The sequence below is a fragment of the Xenopus laevis genome, chromosome 5L (genome assembly GCF_017654675.1).
Source record: "Xenopus laevis strain J_2021 chromosome 5L, Xenopus_laevis_v10.1, whole genome shotgun sequence".
Classification (NCBI taxonomy): Eukaryota; Metazoa; Chordata; class Amphibia; order Anura; family Pipidae; genus Xenopus; species Xenopus laevis.
In genome coordinates this window covers 37441429-37459220 of record NC_054379.1, presented here as the reverse complement: position 1 = coordinate 37459220, position 17792 = coordinate 37441429, and the positions used below count along the sequence as shown (strand labels likewise).

The following is a 17792-nucleotide window of genomic DNA, read 5'->3' as shown; positions in this document are numbered from 1 at the left end:
GCGGCCAGGGGGTCTGCTTCCTTCATAGTTACACCACTGCTTAGAAAAGGGGTTACACAGGTAAGGGAATAAGAGGAAGGCAGATGTTTGGGGTATTGTGAAGTGATTATGAATGAAGGAAATCAGAGGAAAGGGAGTAGGAGGAGACAATATAGAGGAAGTAGACCCGGGCCCCCCGCGGCCAGAGGGTCTGCTTCCTTTATAGTTATGCTGCTGGTGTGACCCACTTAGGAAAGGGGTCAATCATGGGTAAGAGAATAAGAGAGAGACTGAAGTTTGGGGTGTGGTTTAGTGATTAAAAAAGAGGCAAATCAGGGATAAGGGAGTAGGGGGGAGACAGTATAAAGGAAGTAGACCTGGGCCCCCCGCGGCCATGGGGTCTGCTTCCTTTATAGTTATGCCACTGGAGTGGGCCACTTAGGAAAGCGGTCAATCATGGGTAAGAGAATAAGAGAGAGACTAAAGTTTGGGGTGTGGTTTAGTGATTAAAAAAGAGGCAAATCAGGGATAAGGGAGTAGGAGGGAGACAGTATAAAGGAAGTAGATCCGGGCCCCCCGCGGCCAGAGGGTCTGCTTCCTTTATAGTTATGCTGTTGGTGTGACCCACTTAGGAAGGGGGTCAATCATGGGTAAGAGAATAAGAGAGAGACTGAAGTTTGGGGTGTGGTTTAGTGATTAAAAAAGAGGCAAATCAGGGATAAGGGAGTAGGAGGGAGACAGTATAAAGGAAGTAGATCCGGGCCCCCCGCAGCCATGGGGTCTGCTTCCTTTATAGTTATGCCACTGGAGTGGGCCACTTAGGATAGGGGTTAATCACAGGTAAGGGAATAGGAGGGAGGCAGATGTTTGGGGGAGGTGGGGTTAACCTGTTTTTATTTAGCAATTTTCATTCAAGATGTAACCTTACCATATTACCTTCCTATTTTCCATCCTTTAGAAGCTACAGTCAGAGATCCCGTCTGGTGCTGGCTTTGATGGTAGAACCAGGTGACATTCACAGGAGATGGTTTAGGTTTGGTACAACAGGTGGATTGGTTGTTTAGGGGTGCAGCTTGCCACAGATGTTAAAGGCCACAGGTTGTTACAGGCAGCAACTAATGATGGTATCCCATGTTAGAACAGAGGTAATGCCTTACTCCTGCCAATTCCAGTTGGGATCAACTTCCGAGAAATCTTTCAAATTCTTTCCATTGCAACTATGAGGGGAGAATGTTAGCGGATATTCATCTAAGTCGTCCGCAGATGGCTGTGAACAAAGAAAAAGAACTTAACCTTTTATACAACATTTCACACGGCAGAATTTTGTATTAATTTCACTAGTGATTAAATGTAATTTGTTATCACATCTTATTAGTCACTGAGGGCTTCCTAACTACAAGGAACAAAAGGATGAACTCAGTTGCCTGGTGTTATTATGCAACTGACCTGTCCTCCATCCCAATAATAGCAGGGGTCTTATGCAATGGGAGAGTGATGCTTATGACTATGTTTTCATACAAATCATACATGTATAATAAGTCAGAAGACCTCTGCCCTACTGTTTCATGAAAGAGTATTGATAAGACATTGATTGCTCCATCACATTTATTTACCATTTCTGGCTGAAAAGGTGTCTTCAGTCTTCGATTTTCCAGATCATCCCAGTTGATAGTGCTGTAGAAAGGATGCTCCCTGATGTTCCCATTCTGTCCAATTCGTTTGGTGTTATCAATCTCCAAAAGCTAAAGAGAAACATGGTCATATGTTAGAGTTTTGCAGATGTTATACTAGGTAACTCCCTGCATTATTGGCAGGCACATAAGCAGTATGCCAGTATATCTATTTACCTTAGGCAGGAGGTCCAGCATTTCCTCGCTCATATAACATGGATATTTTGGTGTTTTGTTCAAAATCATATAGCGCTGCCTTAAAATGCTGCCTGATGTTGAATATGGCAATTCATCTGTGGCCATTTCATACATTGTCACCCCGAAAGACCACCAATCCACGGCTGTATTGTAGTCTTCCTTTAATAGAATCTTTGAAAAGAAAAAAAATAAAATGAATTATAGCAACAAACAACTTTATGCCTTATATTTGTGGTAGTAAAGAGATCCAAGCATTGAAAGTTAATTACAAGGGTACATTGACATGTCTGTTTGCAACATATTGGAACGTCTAAACTACATCAGAAAAGGGATGGACTCAGTTATTTTAACTACATGTAATATTAACAATTAAACACGCCTTACTTCAATATTAAAACAAATATATTTATTAAGCAACAGGCCTAAAAATTTAATCGTCCTCTTAAATCACTGGCGGGTAATTAGGAGGAACACATGAGAATGGGAAAAAGACGCCAGGGGTGTCGCATTTAATTTGCAATTTAACATTCTATGACAACTAACAAACTGAATCACACAAGCTTTGGATATATTTGCACTGGAGTTCTGGATGTACAACAGGAATTACTAGTGGATTAATGTGTTTCCACAGTAGGAGCCTGAGCAGCTGAATGAGTTACAGTTCTGCAGTTACAAAGTACATATTAATACTAAGATCCCATATAAGACTTTGTAGCTATAACTGACATTTCTGTGCTGTATAAAATGTATTGAATGCCATTTAGAATGCTTTGTGTTAATTAAGGTTTAATTGCAACAGGAGGGGTGCCTTATATTAGCCACCAGTGATTTTAAGGTGGGAAGTAATGTTAACCTGTTGTTTAATAAATATATTGAAGTATGGCATGTTTAAATGTTAATAGTACAAAGTTGGTCTATTTTCTGATACAAGTTTAAAGGTTATAACATTGGGACTGACAGTTTCACTTTCATTTCAATACAAGTATAGGACCTGTTATCCAGAATTCTCAGGACCTGGGGTTTTCTGGCAAAATGTATCTTTCCATAATTTGGATCTTCATATCTTAGGTCTACTAGAAAATCATATAAACATGAAATAAACCCAATAGGCTGGTTTTGCTTCCAATAAGGATCAATTAAATCTTATTTTGGAACAAATACAAGGTACTGATTTATTATTACAGAGAAAAAGGACATTTTTAAAAATCTGGATTAATTGGATACAATGGAGTGTATGGGAGACACTGCCTTTCCGTAATTTGGACCTTTCTGGATACAGGGTTTTCCGATAACGGATCCCATACCTGTAATCATGGAAAGGTCACATTGGGTTCAGATCAGTGAAAATTCTAACATCTAAACTGGACCCTAATAGATTCTAAGAAACTAAATTGCTTGAATTGGCATTGTGCCAGCATTTGTTAGGTGATAGATTGGGATAGATGGGAATGGGATCATCAAAGATGTTGATACTATTCTCTCATTTTTTTTTTATACACACCTTTCTTTCTAATATATATGCTACTATGCATATATTATAAATATTTTACAACAAATTATGTTACCTCTGGTGCCCGATATCCAGGGGTTCCTGCTAAGCCGTAGGTTTTCCTCTGGCCAAAGATGTTCTCTTCTGCAATGCCAAAGTCGCAGATCTTTATGTGGCCGTCTTTATCCACTAATATGTTGTCCGGCTTCAGATCACTGTAGGTTAAACATAAGAACAATTTACTTTCAGAAAAATATAGAAAGAATTCTGGGAAAGAGGTCAAGCTTTATCACATAAGTGAAGTCTTTGTAAGTTAAATGTGATCATATATTTCATTCCCTTCTTATAGATTTATTATTATTACAGAAGTTAATTGTTGTTAAAAATAACCTCAATTAAATTAACCACAAAAGAAGGTGATAAACTAATTTAAATTAAGCGTACAACAAAGCCCACTGTGTGCCACTGCTCTTGATTGATTGAGGGCATAATAGAGTGTTCTACACGATTGCAATTTATAGTTGATAAGTAGCCGCATCTAATCCCCCCCAGACAAACTGTATTTTATTAGCTGACCTCAAAGAACTTTACAAGGTTAAAGAACACAAACACAATACACTGAGATTTTACTGACCGATGAATGATTCCCTTAGAATGCAGGAACTGGAGGGCAACCACCATCTCTGCTGTGTAGAACATGATTGTCGACATTGGCAGACCTCCTTCACGCATAATCATTTGCCATAAAGATTTCCCACTGGCATACTCCAGGACAAAGAAGGCTTCAAGCTGGTAAGTGCAGGTTAGAAGAATGTGAGACATGAGACATTACTATACAAAAATAGAGCTGGTTAAAAGAAGGGCTAAAGGGACTTGTTTAAGGGGAACAAAACCATCTATGTAACTTGCGCCCCCTGCAATTATCTCATACCCCCTCCCCAACTGCATCAACATTAACAGGGCAAATAGGGCAGTATTGGGAGCTGTGTGGTTGCATTTCAGGAAGTGAGTCAAAGTCATATAAATAGGTTTTGTTCAACATATTTAAATGTTAAATAAGTACCCCTGTAATACACCCCATGAAGGTACCACCACTCTATACCAACAAGAATATATTCACAATGACCAAGTAGATTATGCTGTTAGTACTAGATGACAATAAGGACTGGGAGTTCCAAGAATTAAATCTCAGACACACATACAAAGTGCTGTTTTAACCTGTTATTGTGCATAAGGATCAGTATGCTTTACCTCTGACTGAAAAGTTGCATAAGAATGGCATAAAAATGCACATTCTCTGCTGATCTTCAATACACGAGCTTCTTTAGCGATGGAATAGCAGTCGTTCTTCTGTTTCTTCAAGATCTTAATTGCCACCAGTTGTTTATTTGGTCTAAAAGAAGCCAACATCACCTAATAAAAATAAGAAAAGAGATTCATATCATGGGGTCTCTCGTAGAGACAGAAACAATGTAACTTGCTATGCAAACATGCTTCATGACTTGGGAAATCCTTCACTTACCTGGCCAAAGCCTCCTTGTCCCAGTACAGTGTGGAACTTGTAGTTGTTACTATCCAGGGGAGCAGGTCTTTCAATGTCCAGACGGGGTCTCTTCTGTATGCTTCCACCTTGTTAAAGAGAAAAAAATTCCATTAACAGATCACACCACAAACTGTAGTGATAAGCCAATTTTTTAAACACACATGGATTTGTAATGAAATTTCGCCAATGGTGGATTTTTTCAAGAAACTGCAGCAAAAATTTGCCACGAAAAAATTAATAAAAAAAAAACGTCCATTCACTTCAATGCATTTGGAGTGAGAAAAAACTTGTATAAAAAGCCCATTGGCTTTAATGAATTTAAAGTAAGAAAAAACACCCATTGACAATGCACTTGGAGTGAGAAAAAACACCCATTTGCACTAGAGTATATTTTGCTAACAAAAAGTCGCTGTGACCCATAGACTGTAATGCATTTTGCAAATTTTTCGCCATTTGGCTAATTTTGCTGCAGTTTTCAATTTTTTTAGTGAACAACTTATAAAATGTACATAATAGTATATGTTAAAAAACATACATATGAAAATCAAAACAAACGTTTTAAATGTATTTTAAATGTATTTTTTAAATGTATAAATGGTTTCTTGGGAGGTACTTATTTATAACATATAATTGAGAGGGTGATACCTACCCACTTATATGTATGGCCACTCGCAACCTCATTTTATGACCCAACGGCTCATTTACAAATGTGAGGGGCAAATTGTAGAAAACAGCTGTACTGCAAAGTGCCATGTTTTTTCTACTTTCTCCAAATTTTTTCACAGGGCCCAAAATGGAGTCGTGCCGTTCTCTCTTTATCCAGAAATGGATGTGCCTACGTTTGTCAGTGTTGCATAAAGGATCAATGGGAATTTTGCAGCACAAGTTATATAGGGAAATTAGCAGTTATGTTGCTGTTTGTTAGCAAGTGAGGGGATAGGTTGAAGGGGACATAAAATGTACATAAGTACAATGTAAAATTGCTCAGCCTGCTATTATAAGCACTTTTTCAATTTACAATAGCCCATATACTATTAATGGTGGGACAACAGTTGTAGTACTGGGGACTTAGATTCAATTTCAGCTAGGAATTGAAGAAATGTGTATGTTCATCCTAATGGATAATACAGGTATAGGATAAGTAATCCACAAATTCATTATCCAGAAAGCTCTGAATCACTGTATGGCCATCCCCCATAGACATTTGAATCAAATAATTTATATTTTAAAAAAATAAAGGTAAAGGTAACCCAACTAAGATGTAATTAATCTTTTTTTGACCCAAAACAATCATATAGGGTTTAATTCATGTTTAAATAATTTTGTAGTAGACATGGTGTAGAGATCCAAAATACCAAAAGACCCTTTACCCAGAAAAAAACCCAGGTCCCAAACATTCTGGATAACAGGTCCCATGCTTGTAATATGATAGGGGCTTAGCAAAAGTGCTTATAACGGCACTGAGCAATTTCACATTCAGTGATTATGTACCTACAGTATATGCCTCTATTAAATACATACAACAAGGGTAATGTCTTTTCCTTACCTTCTAATAGGTCTTCTGGTCTTGATCTCCTGCTATTCCCTTCATTTTGCTCTACATTTCTTTCTTTACTGTTTTCTTCTGTGATTTTTCTATCGTCTTTAGCAACCTGACTTGTTTTAATTCTCTCAAGCTTACTAGACTTTTTCTTTGCTTGTCTTTCCTTTTGTAACTGTCCTTCTTCAACTGCTCTCTTTTTAATGCTCTTACCTTCACTGGTTTTCTTCTCTACTTGGCTTTTCTTTTCTATCTCTCCTACTTCAAATCTTCTCCTTTTAATCATTTTACCTTCATTGGTCTTCTTCTCTGCCTGGCTTTCCTTTTCTATATCTCCTCCTTCAAATCTTCTCCTTTTAATCTTCTCATCTTCACTGGTTTTCTCTGCCTGGCTTTCTTTTTCAATCTGTCTTTTTTCATTTTTTATCCTTTTAATGGTCTTCTCTTTATTTTCTGTCTGTTTCTCTACTCTCCATCTCCTTTTAATGCTCCTATCCAGACTTGTCTGTGCATTTCTGCAAATCTTTTTATCATTTGCTGCATCTGATTTTCTTTCTCCTGACTCCTTGATCCAATCCTTGTTGGTCTTACCTTCTATGCAGCTTTTCACTACCTGTCCAGCCGGACATCTCCTTCTCTCACTCAAATCCATGTTGGTCTTTACTCCTATACTACTCCTCCTATACGGTTTTTTATTTTTACTCACGGTTTGGATAAATTTAGCAATCGCTGATCAGAAACTCCTACTCTCTCCTACTCACTGTCCAAACGGCGGTTGGTCTGATCCAGCAAGTAACAGTTAAGCTAGGTGTGTCATGTGACCACCAGCAGTGGCATGCGGGCATCATTGGGTTTACCATGGAGCAACAAGCATGCAATTGAGAGCTGAAGACAATACTATATTGGTTGGTGCTATTGGTTGGTTGTCTTCTTTAGATAAAATGCTTGGCTGTAACTCACAGTGCCAAAAGTCATATTCATAAGTGTGTGTATGTTATGCATATATATATAAATATATGTGTGTGTGTATATATATATATATATATTTATATATATATATATTAAACATTTCACTATTTCATTGTACAGCTTTTTTTCTAAATGTATGGTACCATAATTAAGGTGTGAAATGAAAGAGTTTCCAATAAAGTAAAGTATATTTGTAGAATGCAAGGTTATTATGGTGAGAGTGGAAGGAAAAGGGATACAAGGATAGTTTATCACATCATAAGTCTATATCTGTCATCCCAGGAAGTTGTTTTCAGGAACTAACAATATTCATACTCATAGGGGGGGGGGTCTATATGGAACAGGGCATGGTTTGATTTAGGCTGAATTGGGTATGGACTGGACAAAACAACAGGCATGAAATGTTCAAGACATATGGGATAATGTATAAAAAGGTGTTTTTGAGATGGTGTCATCTCTTCCCCTTAGCTTTTTCAGTTCTCTGTTGTGTTCTCTGTTTGTCCTCCCGCCCCTGCCCCACGACTGCCTACTCCCTGACCCCTGTCCCCTTACTCGCAGGTAAAGGTAAAGTACAGGGCTCAGTTGAATTCTTGCGCACATTTTGCCTCTTTCACATTACAGGGGCAATGGCTGCATTAGTGCTAGGTGTGAGAAAAATCAGGTGCAAAGTGCACAAAGTTTGGCATATTGTTATGCTTAGTGGTTCTATATTCAGTGTGCATATGCCAAAGCATCCCCTAAGCAAATGAAAAAAGAAGAGAACAGCTCTCATACAATGAAGGGATTCTGTATGGATCTAGTCCCTCCTACAGAAACTGCTGACTTCTACATTGCATATAATTAGTAATGAAAAGGGATAAGTATCTGATCACTGCTATATAGATAAAAGATAATACCCTTAAGAATCTCACACATTATATTTTACAAGAGCTACAAGTTCAGTTTCTGGAATGGATTGTAACTGCTGAAAAAGTCAAAGGACACTTGGGGGAATTCTGAGCTATTTTTGTGTACTGGACTAGGGAATAGTCCAAATTTGATTTGAATTTTAAAAAAATTTGAATATCGAAATGTATCATGTACTGTCTCTTTGAAAATTCAACTTCGACCATTCGCCATCTAAAATCTGCAGAATTGCAGTTTTAGCCTATGGGGGACCTCCTAGAACCCAATTGGAGTCCATTGGTGGACTTTGAAAAATCAAAGGTTTTTTTTTAAAAAAACTTTGAATCGACTTCGATCGAATAAGATGTTTCGATTCGAACGATTTGAATATGGTCTGTTCACCCGCAGGAAAAAAACTCAATTTTTGTTTTGGGAGTTCAAAAAAAAGTTCCTTCGGCCTCGTGTTTTTATATGGTCATGAAACTCCTCTGTAACTTATAATATCCTTATAATTTACAAGAGGGGCTACTTTATTCACTATATAATTTACAAGAGGGGCTAGTTTATTCACTATATAATTTACAAGAGGGGCTACTTTATTCACTATATAATTTACAAGAGGGGCTACTTTATTCACTATATAACTGCCACTGATTGTATTGGCATGAGCCTGGAAGTGGCAGCTAAATGTTTATTACCTTCAGTGAGAGCTAGAGCTGCTGTCATTTTTCACTAGGAACTGAATGGTCTATGTATTGCAGCAAATGAACGAATAACCCCCTTGACACCAATGAGAGGCAAATGTTATCATATCTGAGCGCTAATAAAACTTTATTCCCAGACAATGAGTATTAGTTGGTCTCCGTGCACCTGAGTGGCCAATCACATGTACTGAACACAAAGAAGCCACGGAAGGATTTGATTGGATGAATGTTTATTACACGTTGGAAGCTCAGGGCAATGCGTGACACACAGAGGGAACACAATATGTATGTGCTGTGCAGACATTCCTATTTACAAGGCAGTATTCATCACACTCCATACACTCAGCACTATGGCAACTCCACCGTTCTGGTTAAGTCATTGCTCACAAATCTTTCATTTCCTTTTCTAATGCCCATTAAGTACATTGTTTTCATAAATATTCCTTTTAATAGCAACGTCTCTTCCCATTCCTGCCTGCTGCTTGGGCGCAATGACCTCTAACCAATGAAATGCTCAATATGGATGAAGCTTTGTGCTCAGGGCCACTCAGCAATGCATTACAGAAGAAGGAATGTACTGATTGGTCGAATAAGAGGGGGGAGTTGGGTATCAGTAGTACTGAAAGACATGCACAGGTTCTGAATCACACAAACCAACGTGGTCCATTGCTGCCATGCTGATAATATATTTCTTAAAATTATTCATTAATAAAATCACGTAACGGAGCTCGAGGGATTAACAGTAGCGCCTGTCTATGCTCAGGCTGGTAGGGGGGTGTAGTGCATTGCTGATCATGGCTGGGCTCAAACAGGCAAATAAACCCCGGTGTGCTTGACTCCCGTGCAAATAATGAACTGCTGCTTACAACTGTCAGTATTGGGTTTATTGGGATTACTGTACAAAGCCCTGAGTGGTTGAACCTCCGTGTGAATGAGAGCAGTAAAGATGTCAGTCTCGCTTGTTATTCTCATGGGAGACAATTTCCCTTAATCATTTTAGTTTCACAAATTAGAATTTGCCCTAAAACCACAGTAAAGTATTCTTGTTACCCGCAGGACTATATTGGTCTAATTCTCTATTCTTTTACTGCTTCTATACAAGCAAAATACAGGGACTCCCCCCTCGTCCACACGTGGAATATTCCTACTTCTCTCCAGACGCCTCTCGCTGCTTCTCATGAACGAGCAGCTTCCTATGTCCAAAATAGTGACTGGTGTGAAATAACAGAGACGTGAATTCAGTAGCTTCTGTGCAAACACACATTCAAATAATAACTAAAATCAGGCATAGCTGAACTGTGTCTCTCTCCTGTTTCTGAACTGCAACTCCCAGCATCCACAGCGGCCATTGGCTGTAGCCCAGAGAGACACAGTTATCAATGCTGAGGGAATGAAACTAGAGCTAACGTGCAAATCTTCGGTAAGAAATACAGTACTTGTAATAAATCACACACACTAAAGTGTCTCCACAAAGACAAAGACATGAAACGTTACAGACACAGACGCTTGTTCTCTTCTTTCCTCGCAACAGAAGTGCTACGAGCCGTTTGGGTATCAGAGACTACATTCTGGGGGACTCTTATTTCGGATCAATAAGTCTTGGTTCCTCAGCACCATTAGCACCTTGTAGCTGGGCTGTATTTACAACTGCTAAACCCTCCCCTCCGTTACAATATTCATGATTCTGATTGGCCCGGCCCTGCCCTATCCTTACAATAAACGGCAGTGGTGATTGGCAGGGAAGTCATTCCTAAGACATTCAGCGCTGCTGAACTACAACAACCAGCTCATAGATGTTGAGAGTTGTAGGCCAACGAGTGCAGAATATTCTGAACGATCCAGATTGAGAGGTTCTTTTGTATAACAGAGGGTATATACTGTATATATATATATATATGAGCAAGTTTATAGGAGGACAATTTACAGACGAGCCACTAATCTGCTTCGGTTGAACAGTGATCTATGCGGGACTTTATCAGAGCAGCCGGTTACCTGCAGATATCTCTAATAAGGACAACACAAGTCTTTGCCAGAGGTTAAGCTTTGATAGGGGAAATGGCGCTAATTACAACTGGTGGACAAAATACTAATTGTGAACCAACACAACTATCAGCAGAGAACAGCGAGCACATGCACCCTCGGGATGTTACTCCCTTGGTATGTTGGGTGGAGGGATCTTTACTGCTGATGGCTCCACTCCCCAGATTTCTGTTGCGTATTCGCTAATGGTCCGGTCACTGGAGAACTTGCCGGAGCAGGCAATGTTTCTGATCACCTTCTTTGTCCATTCCCTGGGGTTCTAAAGAGGAGGAGAAGAAGAAGCGACGTTACACAGTGTTTCATCAATACCACGGGGCCACTGAAGTGACTAAATAAACATTTGCCTATAGACTGCTTTAATGCCTAATTTTGGCACATTTTATATTTAAGGCACACGGGAATATTTGGGGAGATTTAGTCGCCCGGGGACTAATGGCCTCTTCTTCTGGCGACTCCCGAAAAGCCTTCCCGCTGGCTAGAATCAAAATCGCTGGTGGGATGGAATTCGAAGAAAGGAATTCTGGGAATTGAGGCACCTGTATTCTCCAAAAGTTGGACAGGGTCAGCACTTACCATGTATAACTGGTCCACTTTCTTTTGGCTTTTAATATAATCTTCATAGTCAGCAAACACCTTAAACCTAAAATAATACAAATATAAATATATAATAAAAAATGCGTCTGTCCCCACTGCTAATGCTGCTGAATGAGAAGCGATATATGGCAGTTGTAGACTTGCTAACAGTCTCTAATGTAACATTGTGTTTTTGTTTTGGTTCTGCTTTATGCAAGTACCGTAATTGTGTATCACACCACGCCATTGTAGCTACTCAGTGTAAACTGGAGCGGCTCACCACAGACTCTATACATTAGCGTTGCATTTGACCCAGGGGTGGTGAATCTCGCTTTACCTGATCAGGGTTCATTGCCTCCCTGTGTCTAACTTGATTTTAAATGCTCTTCTGGACCAATCTTTTTTAATCATTTAGCAGTAAAAGTTAAGTTTTAATCTTGTTCCGTGGGTGTCTGGGCTCCTGGATGGGGTGGTGCAACCTTAAGGGTTAACTTTTCCTCTTCCTTTTCTCAATATTGTGGTGCAGTAAGTTCATGTTTATATTTAGTATACAAAATACAGCATTTCTAGCCTTATTCTATTTTAGACTTTACTTAATGATTGTGAGCCCCAGACCTGTAGAAACGGCACCAATATTATCTCTGCCATGTGGGCACCAATGAGAGGAGACAAGATTGAAAGATGGACACCTACCTGTCATGGTTCAACAGCATATTGACAACATCCTTGAAAAGATCGGGTTCTCTGGGGGAGAAATGTCCATCACTGATCTGGTCAATCGCCTGACGCAGGTCTGGGATTCTATCATAGTAATCTCTAGCATTGTACCTGAAACAGACAATATGGGCAAAGTCAGGATGGTGAGGCCACGCGTTTTGTTGTTCAGCTACACTACACTACACCCCTTAGTCTTCAGGTCATGACTTTCCTGGCTTTTTGTAATGGGATCGTAAAGGCCTTAGGGGTCATTTAGTATTCCATTTAGTATTCCGTTTAGTATTCCATTTAGTATTCCAAGGGTTGCTGTGAACTCAAATGTAAACCCTCAAATGTAATAAAAGGCACCAGGTTTGCCCAGGAGCACTAACCCACAGCAACCAATAAGATGCTTGCTTTTATACAGGTAACCAGTAAATGCTACCTACTGATTGGTTGCTCTGAGTTACTGCTCCTGGGCAAACTTAGTGCCTTTTATTGCATAACCCCCAAAGTCTTAGTTGACCGTGAGAGATTTAGGGGCAGATTTATTAAGGTTCAAACTGGATATTGGAATTCACATTCTAATTTTCGTGTTGGATTATTGGTCAAAACTCGAGTTGGGGATAATCTTCGAATTTGAGAATTTATCATACCTGGACCCTGGAAACAATTTGAATTAGACGATTCGCCACCTAAAACCTGTGTGTGTAGAAGTCAATGGCAGAAGATATCATTAGCCTTCCTGACATTAGGGGGCACATTTACTTAGTTCGAGTGAAGGAATAGAATAAAAAAAACTTAGAATTTCGAATGTTTTTTGTGGCTACTTCGACCATCGAATTGGCTACTTCGACCTTCGACTACGACTTCTAATCGAACGATTCGAACTAAAAATCGTTCGACCATTCGATAGTCGAAGTACTGTCTCTTTAAAAAAAACTTCGACCCCCTACTTCGCCACCTTAAACCTACCGAAGTCAATGTTAGCCTATGGGGAAGGTCCCCATAGGCTTTAAATATTTTTTTTGGTCGAAGAAACATCGGTCGATCGATGGATTAAAATCCTTCGAATCGAACGATTTGAGGTGAATCCTTCGACTTCGATATTCAAAGTAGAAGGATTTAACTTCGACAGTCGAATATCGAGGGTTAATTAACCCTCGATATTCGACCATAAGTAAATTTGCCCCTAGAAGTTTTTTTCGGAGGAAAAACTCGATTCAAGTATTCAGGTCGGCAATAACCGTTCGAGTTTTAGACGTTCAATATTTTTCTTAAAAACCCTCCCAGCCGAATTGTGAGGATATTCGAATTTTTTACAGTAAAAAAAAAATTAGTAAATGCAGTAGCAATAATCGTAGAAGTGAATAATTATGTATTAGGACATGGTAGCCTGACACGTTTCATGCCAGACGGGCACTTGTCTGGCATGAAACGCATCAGGCTACCATGTCCTTAGTCCTCACTAAGTCTCTCACATACAACTAAGACTTTGAGTTCTCTGCTTGTGACAAGAGTGAAACTGCAGGCTGAGCCCGTCTTGCCTTCACATGATCTTTATAGAAATAAAGCAAATGAAAAATACATATTCTTTTAATATTTCCCTTAGTCAAAGCCATAGGTAAAATCAAATATGAAAGTATTTTGGCCGTTTAAAATAAACTACGAACCCCTTCTTGTCAAGAGCTTCGACATCTTCCACTCTCATGCCAAAGATGAACAAGTTTTCTTCTCCCGCCTCTTCTGCCATCTCCACATTGGCCCCGTCCATGGTTCCTATAGTTAAAGCTCCGTTCAACATAAACTTCATGTTCCCTGTGCCCGAGGCCTCGGTGCCGGCCGTAGAGATCTGCTGAGACAAGTCGGCTGCGGGGATCACTGAGAACAGGAGAAAAGATTTGCAGTGAGTTAATCACCCTGGCAGATACAAATGAAGAAACACTTATATACACTCAGGATTGTATTATATTTATATGGCGCTAAACAGGGAAGTATAGCCTTTAAAGGAGAAGGAAAGCTACTGAAGCAGTTTATTGCCAATAGATTAGCCACAACAGTGCAAGCTATGACACTATATTTATTCTGTAGAATGATTTTCCATACTTGAGTAAACAGCTCTAGACACTGTTTGTTTAGGATAGCAGCTGCCATATTAGCTTGGTGTGACATCACTTCCTGTCTGAGTCTCTCCCTGCTCACTCATAGCTCTGGGCTCAGATTATAGCAGGAAGGGAAGGGGGGGCAAACTGAGCATGCTCAAGCCCTAGCCCTGGAGTTTTATGCTGAAAACAGGAAGTCTGATACAGAAGCCCATGTGTACACAATAAAAGGAAAGAAGTACAGTGTTTCTTTTGACAGAGGACTCAGAGCAGCATTACTTTGAGGATTTACTGGAGTATTTATATAGACCTTTCTGATAAAGCTTACTTCGTTTTAGCATTTCCTTCTCCTTCAACCCTTTAAGTGGCAGAGGATTCCCCACCAGTGGGACAGTGAGTTATCACAATTGAGTACCAGCACCATAGACTGAAATCTGTATCATGTACAGCGTGTTGCTTGTACAGGTATGGGATCCGTTATCCAGAAACCCTTTATCCAAAAAAGCTCTGAATTAAAGAAAGGCCGTCTCCCATAGACTCCATTTTATCCAAATAATCCAAATTTTTAAAAATGATTTCCCTTTTCTCTGCAATAATAAAACAGTATATTGTACTTGATCCAAACTAAGATATAATTAATCCACCAGCCTATTGGGTTTATTTAACATTTACATGATATTCCAGTAGAGTTAAGGTATGAAGATCCAAATTATGAAAAGTTCCGTTATCCAGAAAGCCCCAGGTCCCGAGCATTCTGCATAACAGTTTCCATACCTGTACTTAGAAATGCACTATAAATAATATATATATATATACTCTGTGTATGTATACATATATATATATAGATATACATAATACTATCCTCTCGGTTGATGATCTCCTACCTTTTTCTGCAAGGGACACTCTATAGTTTTCTAGGAAAATGACCTTCAGTCTGTCACCGATAACTGGATCGCTATTCACAATACTTGCAATGGAGTTGATTAACTTGATGATCATTTTAGCCATATGGTAACCGGGAGCCGCCTGCAGAGCAACAGAGAGAAAGAAAGTTACATAGAAAGTGCAGTTCTAAGGGAAACTACTCTGCTGATAAATTGAGTTTATCATCCCTTTATTTTGCTTTACAATAAATATTAAAATGGGAGGGTATAGCTCACAGAAAATGACTTTGCTTTTATATATATTAGAGGAAGCTGCCACGCTGTTTGCTTCAAGCAACAACCCTGTTGTATTTTTTATCTAATGAAACGTTGTTTGATTTACCAAAACAGACAAAAGCAATATGGCTACTCCCACTCGTGTATAAATACACACATATATATATATATATATATATATATATATATATATATATATAAAATACACAAAAGCCATGAATATCTTGTAAATTATATCCTTATAAACGGTGACTTCTGATGTCATCAGTTATAAACGGTGAGTTCTGATGTATTTTCTGTCACATGACTCACTGAAACTTGTGTATTATAATAAATAAAGTACCCCCAGTTGTAAAATATGAGGATATTAGACGTTACCTTGGAGTTCCATGACCTGTATAAAAACTCCTTGGTAACTTATAATATCCTTATATTTTACAAGAGGGGGCACTTTATTCACTATATATATATATATATATATATATATATATATATATATATATATATATATATATATATACATACATACATACATACATACATACATACATACATACATACATACATATATATATATATATACAGGAGTGTTCTGTAAAATGGCTGTAAATAAGTGTGTCTATTTAAGGTATATGCACTACCTATACACTACGGGGCAGATTTACCTATGGTCGAATATCGAGGGTTAATTAACCCTCGATATTCGACTGCCGAAGGTAAATCCTTCAACTTCGAATATCGAAGTCGAAGGATTTACCGCAACTAGTTCGATCAAGCGATTAAATCCTTCGAATCGAACGATTCGAAGGATTTTAATACATCGATCGAACGATTTTTCTACGACCAAAAAAAGCTTAGAAAGCCTATGGGGACCTTCCCCATAGGCTAACATTGGTGCTCGGTAGGTTTTAGGTGGCGAAGTAGGGGGTCAAAGTTCGACTATCGAATGGTCGAACGATTTTTAGTTTGAATCGTTCTATTCAAAGTCGAAGTAGCCAATTCGATGGTTGAAGTAGCCAAAAAAAATCATTCGAAATTCGAAGTTTTTTTTATTATATTCCTTCACTCGAACTAAGTAAATGTGCCCCTACGTATGTATTTAGCTTGAAAAGAGAAGGAAATGTGTAACAATTGGGCACCCCCATGATTAAATGTTTCCTTCCTTCCTTTAATAATCTCTATGATGAATGAACTGCTATAATTGTGCATGTAATATAATGGTTGTTAGATACATAAAGCGGTGAAAAAATCAAAGCTAGTACCTTTCCTCCAATTATAACAGTCCTTGGAACAAAAACCTTGGATGGGTCTTTCTTGATTCCTAAAAAATGAAGGATTCTGGTTTGAAAAATGAAAAACAAATCGTGATAATAATAATAATAATAATAGCAAATTCTAAGCCACTGCTATTTCCCCATCTTCCTGTCCCCTGAATGACAAAATTCGACACGAATTTATTTTTAATTCTTTAAAAAGTAAACCTGAGCATATGAGCTGACAGGACACCATAATAATGTTGCTATAAATGCGTTATCAGTTTCTCTATGGGTGCTTGTCTGCAGCCACAACAGCCAGTGCACCAGAGCTGGAAGAGCTATTTGCTTGTGACTATTTGCATATGCAAATTAGGATTTGGATTCGGTTAGGCCGGGCAGAAGGATTCGGCTGAATCTGAATCCTGCTGAAAAAGGCTGAATCCTGTCCAAATCCCAAACTGAATCCTGGATTCGGTGCATCTCTAGAAGACCAACTGAAAAGTTGCTTAGAATTAGCCAATCTATAACATGCTAAAACTTAACGGTGAACCACACCTTTAATTGACACTTCTTTTAAAGATAAATAATAGGATTTAGTTATCTGGATGACGACACATTTTTAGCCTTTGAATATATGGGGTGGAGTCCGTATCCTATAAACTAGCCTATAAAAAACTTGAGTGTGTTTGGGATTTCATTTATTATAAGAACGGCCAAGCCAAGTGCAGGATACTTACTGTTGTACAGATTGATAATGTGTAAGCAATTGAGCAGCTGCCTCTTGTATTCGTGGATTCTCTTGACGTGCACATCAAACACAGAGGAAGGGTTGATCTTCACTTTGTATTCCTGCTCCAAGTAGGCTGCAAACTTCAGTTTGTTCTCCTGATATTCAGAAGCAACAAGATTATTATTATTACAAATACACTCAGGACCGCCATCAGAAATCGCAGGGCCCCGTACAACAAAATTTCCTGGGCCCCTTGGG

At 38.8% G+C, this 17792-nt stretch overlaps 2 protein-coding genes across 2 annotated transcripts in view; both read right to left on the bottom strand.

Moving 5' to 3' along the window:
• Positions 1–416: 416 nt before the first annotated feature.
• LOC121393634 (protein kinase C delta type-like) lies at positions 417–5058 on the bottom strand. The gene is made up of 7 exons (XM_041562658.1): positions 4859–5058; positions 4588–4749; positions 3971–4125; positions 3413–3551; positions 1827–2018; positions 1593–1721; positions 417–1246 (listed from the first exon to the last, which is right to left on the bottom strand). The coding sequence occupies exons 2-7, from the start codon at positions 4744–4746 to the stop codon at positions 1133–1135; spliced, it is 888 nt and encodes a 295-aa protein (XP_041418592.1). The 5' UTR covers positions 4747–4749; positions 4859–5058; the 3' UTR covers positions 417–1132.
• Positions 5059–9190: 4132 nt separating this feature from the next.
• pygm.L (phosphorylase, glycogen, muscle L homeolog) overlaps positions 9191–17792 on the bottom strand; it is a 43516-nt gene continuing 34914 nt past the window's right edge. The window contains 7 exon segments of the mRNA NM_001086701.1: positions 9191–11276; positions 11591–11657; positions 12284–12418; positions 13960–14167; positions 15273–15414; positions 16811–16869; positions 17542–17689. Of these exon segments, the coding sequence (NP_001080170.1) occupies positions 11124–11276; positions 11591–11657; positions 12284–12418; positions 13960–14167; positions 15273–15414; positions 16811–16869; positions 17542–17689 (912 nt within the window). The 3' untranslated portion in view covers positions 9191–11123.

What these genes read in the sequence shown, in the direction of transcription:
- LOC121393634 (XM_041562658.1), bottom strand. Translation starts at nt 4,746, where the DNA reads ATGTTGGCTTCTTTTAGACCAAATAAACAACTGGTGGCAATTAAGATC. An exon ending in TCTAAGGGAATCATTCATCG is followed by an intron (nt 3,552 to 3,970) that starts GTCAGTAAAATC and finishes TTTAACCTACAG; the next exon opens with TGATCTGAAGCCGGACAACA. An exon ending in CTGGATATCGGGCACCAGAG is followed by an intron (nt 2,019 to 3,412) that starts GTAACATAATTT and finishes TTCTTTTCAAAG; the next exon opens with ATTCTATTAAAGGAAGACTA.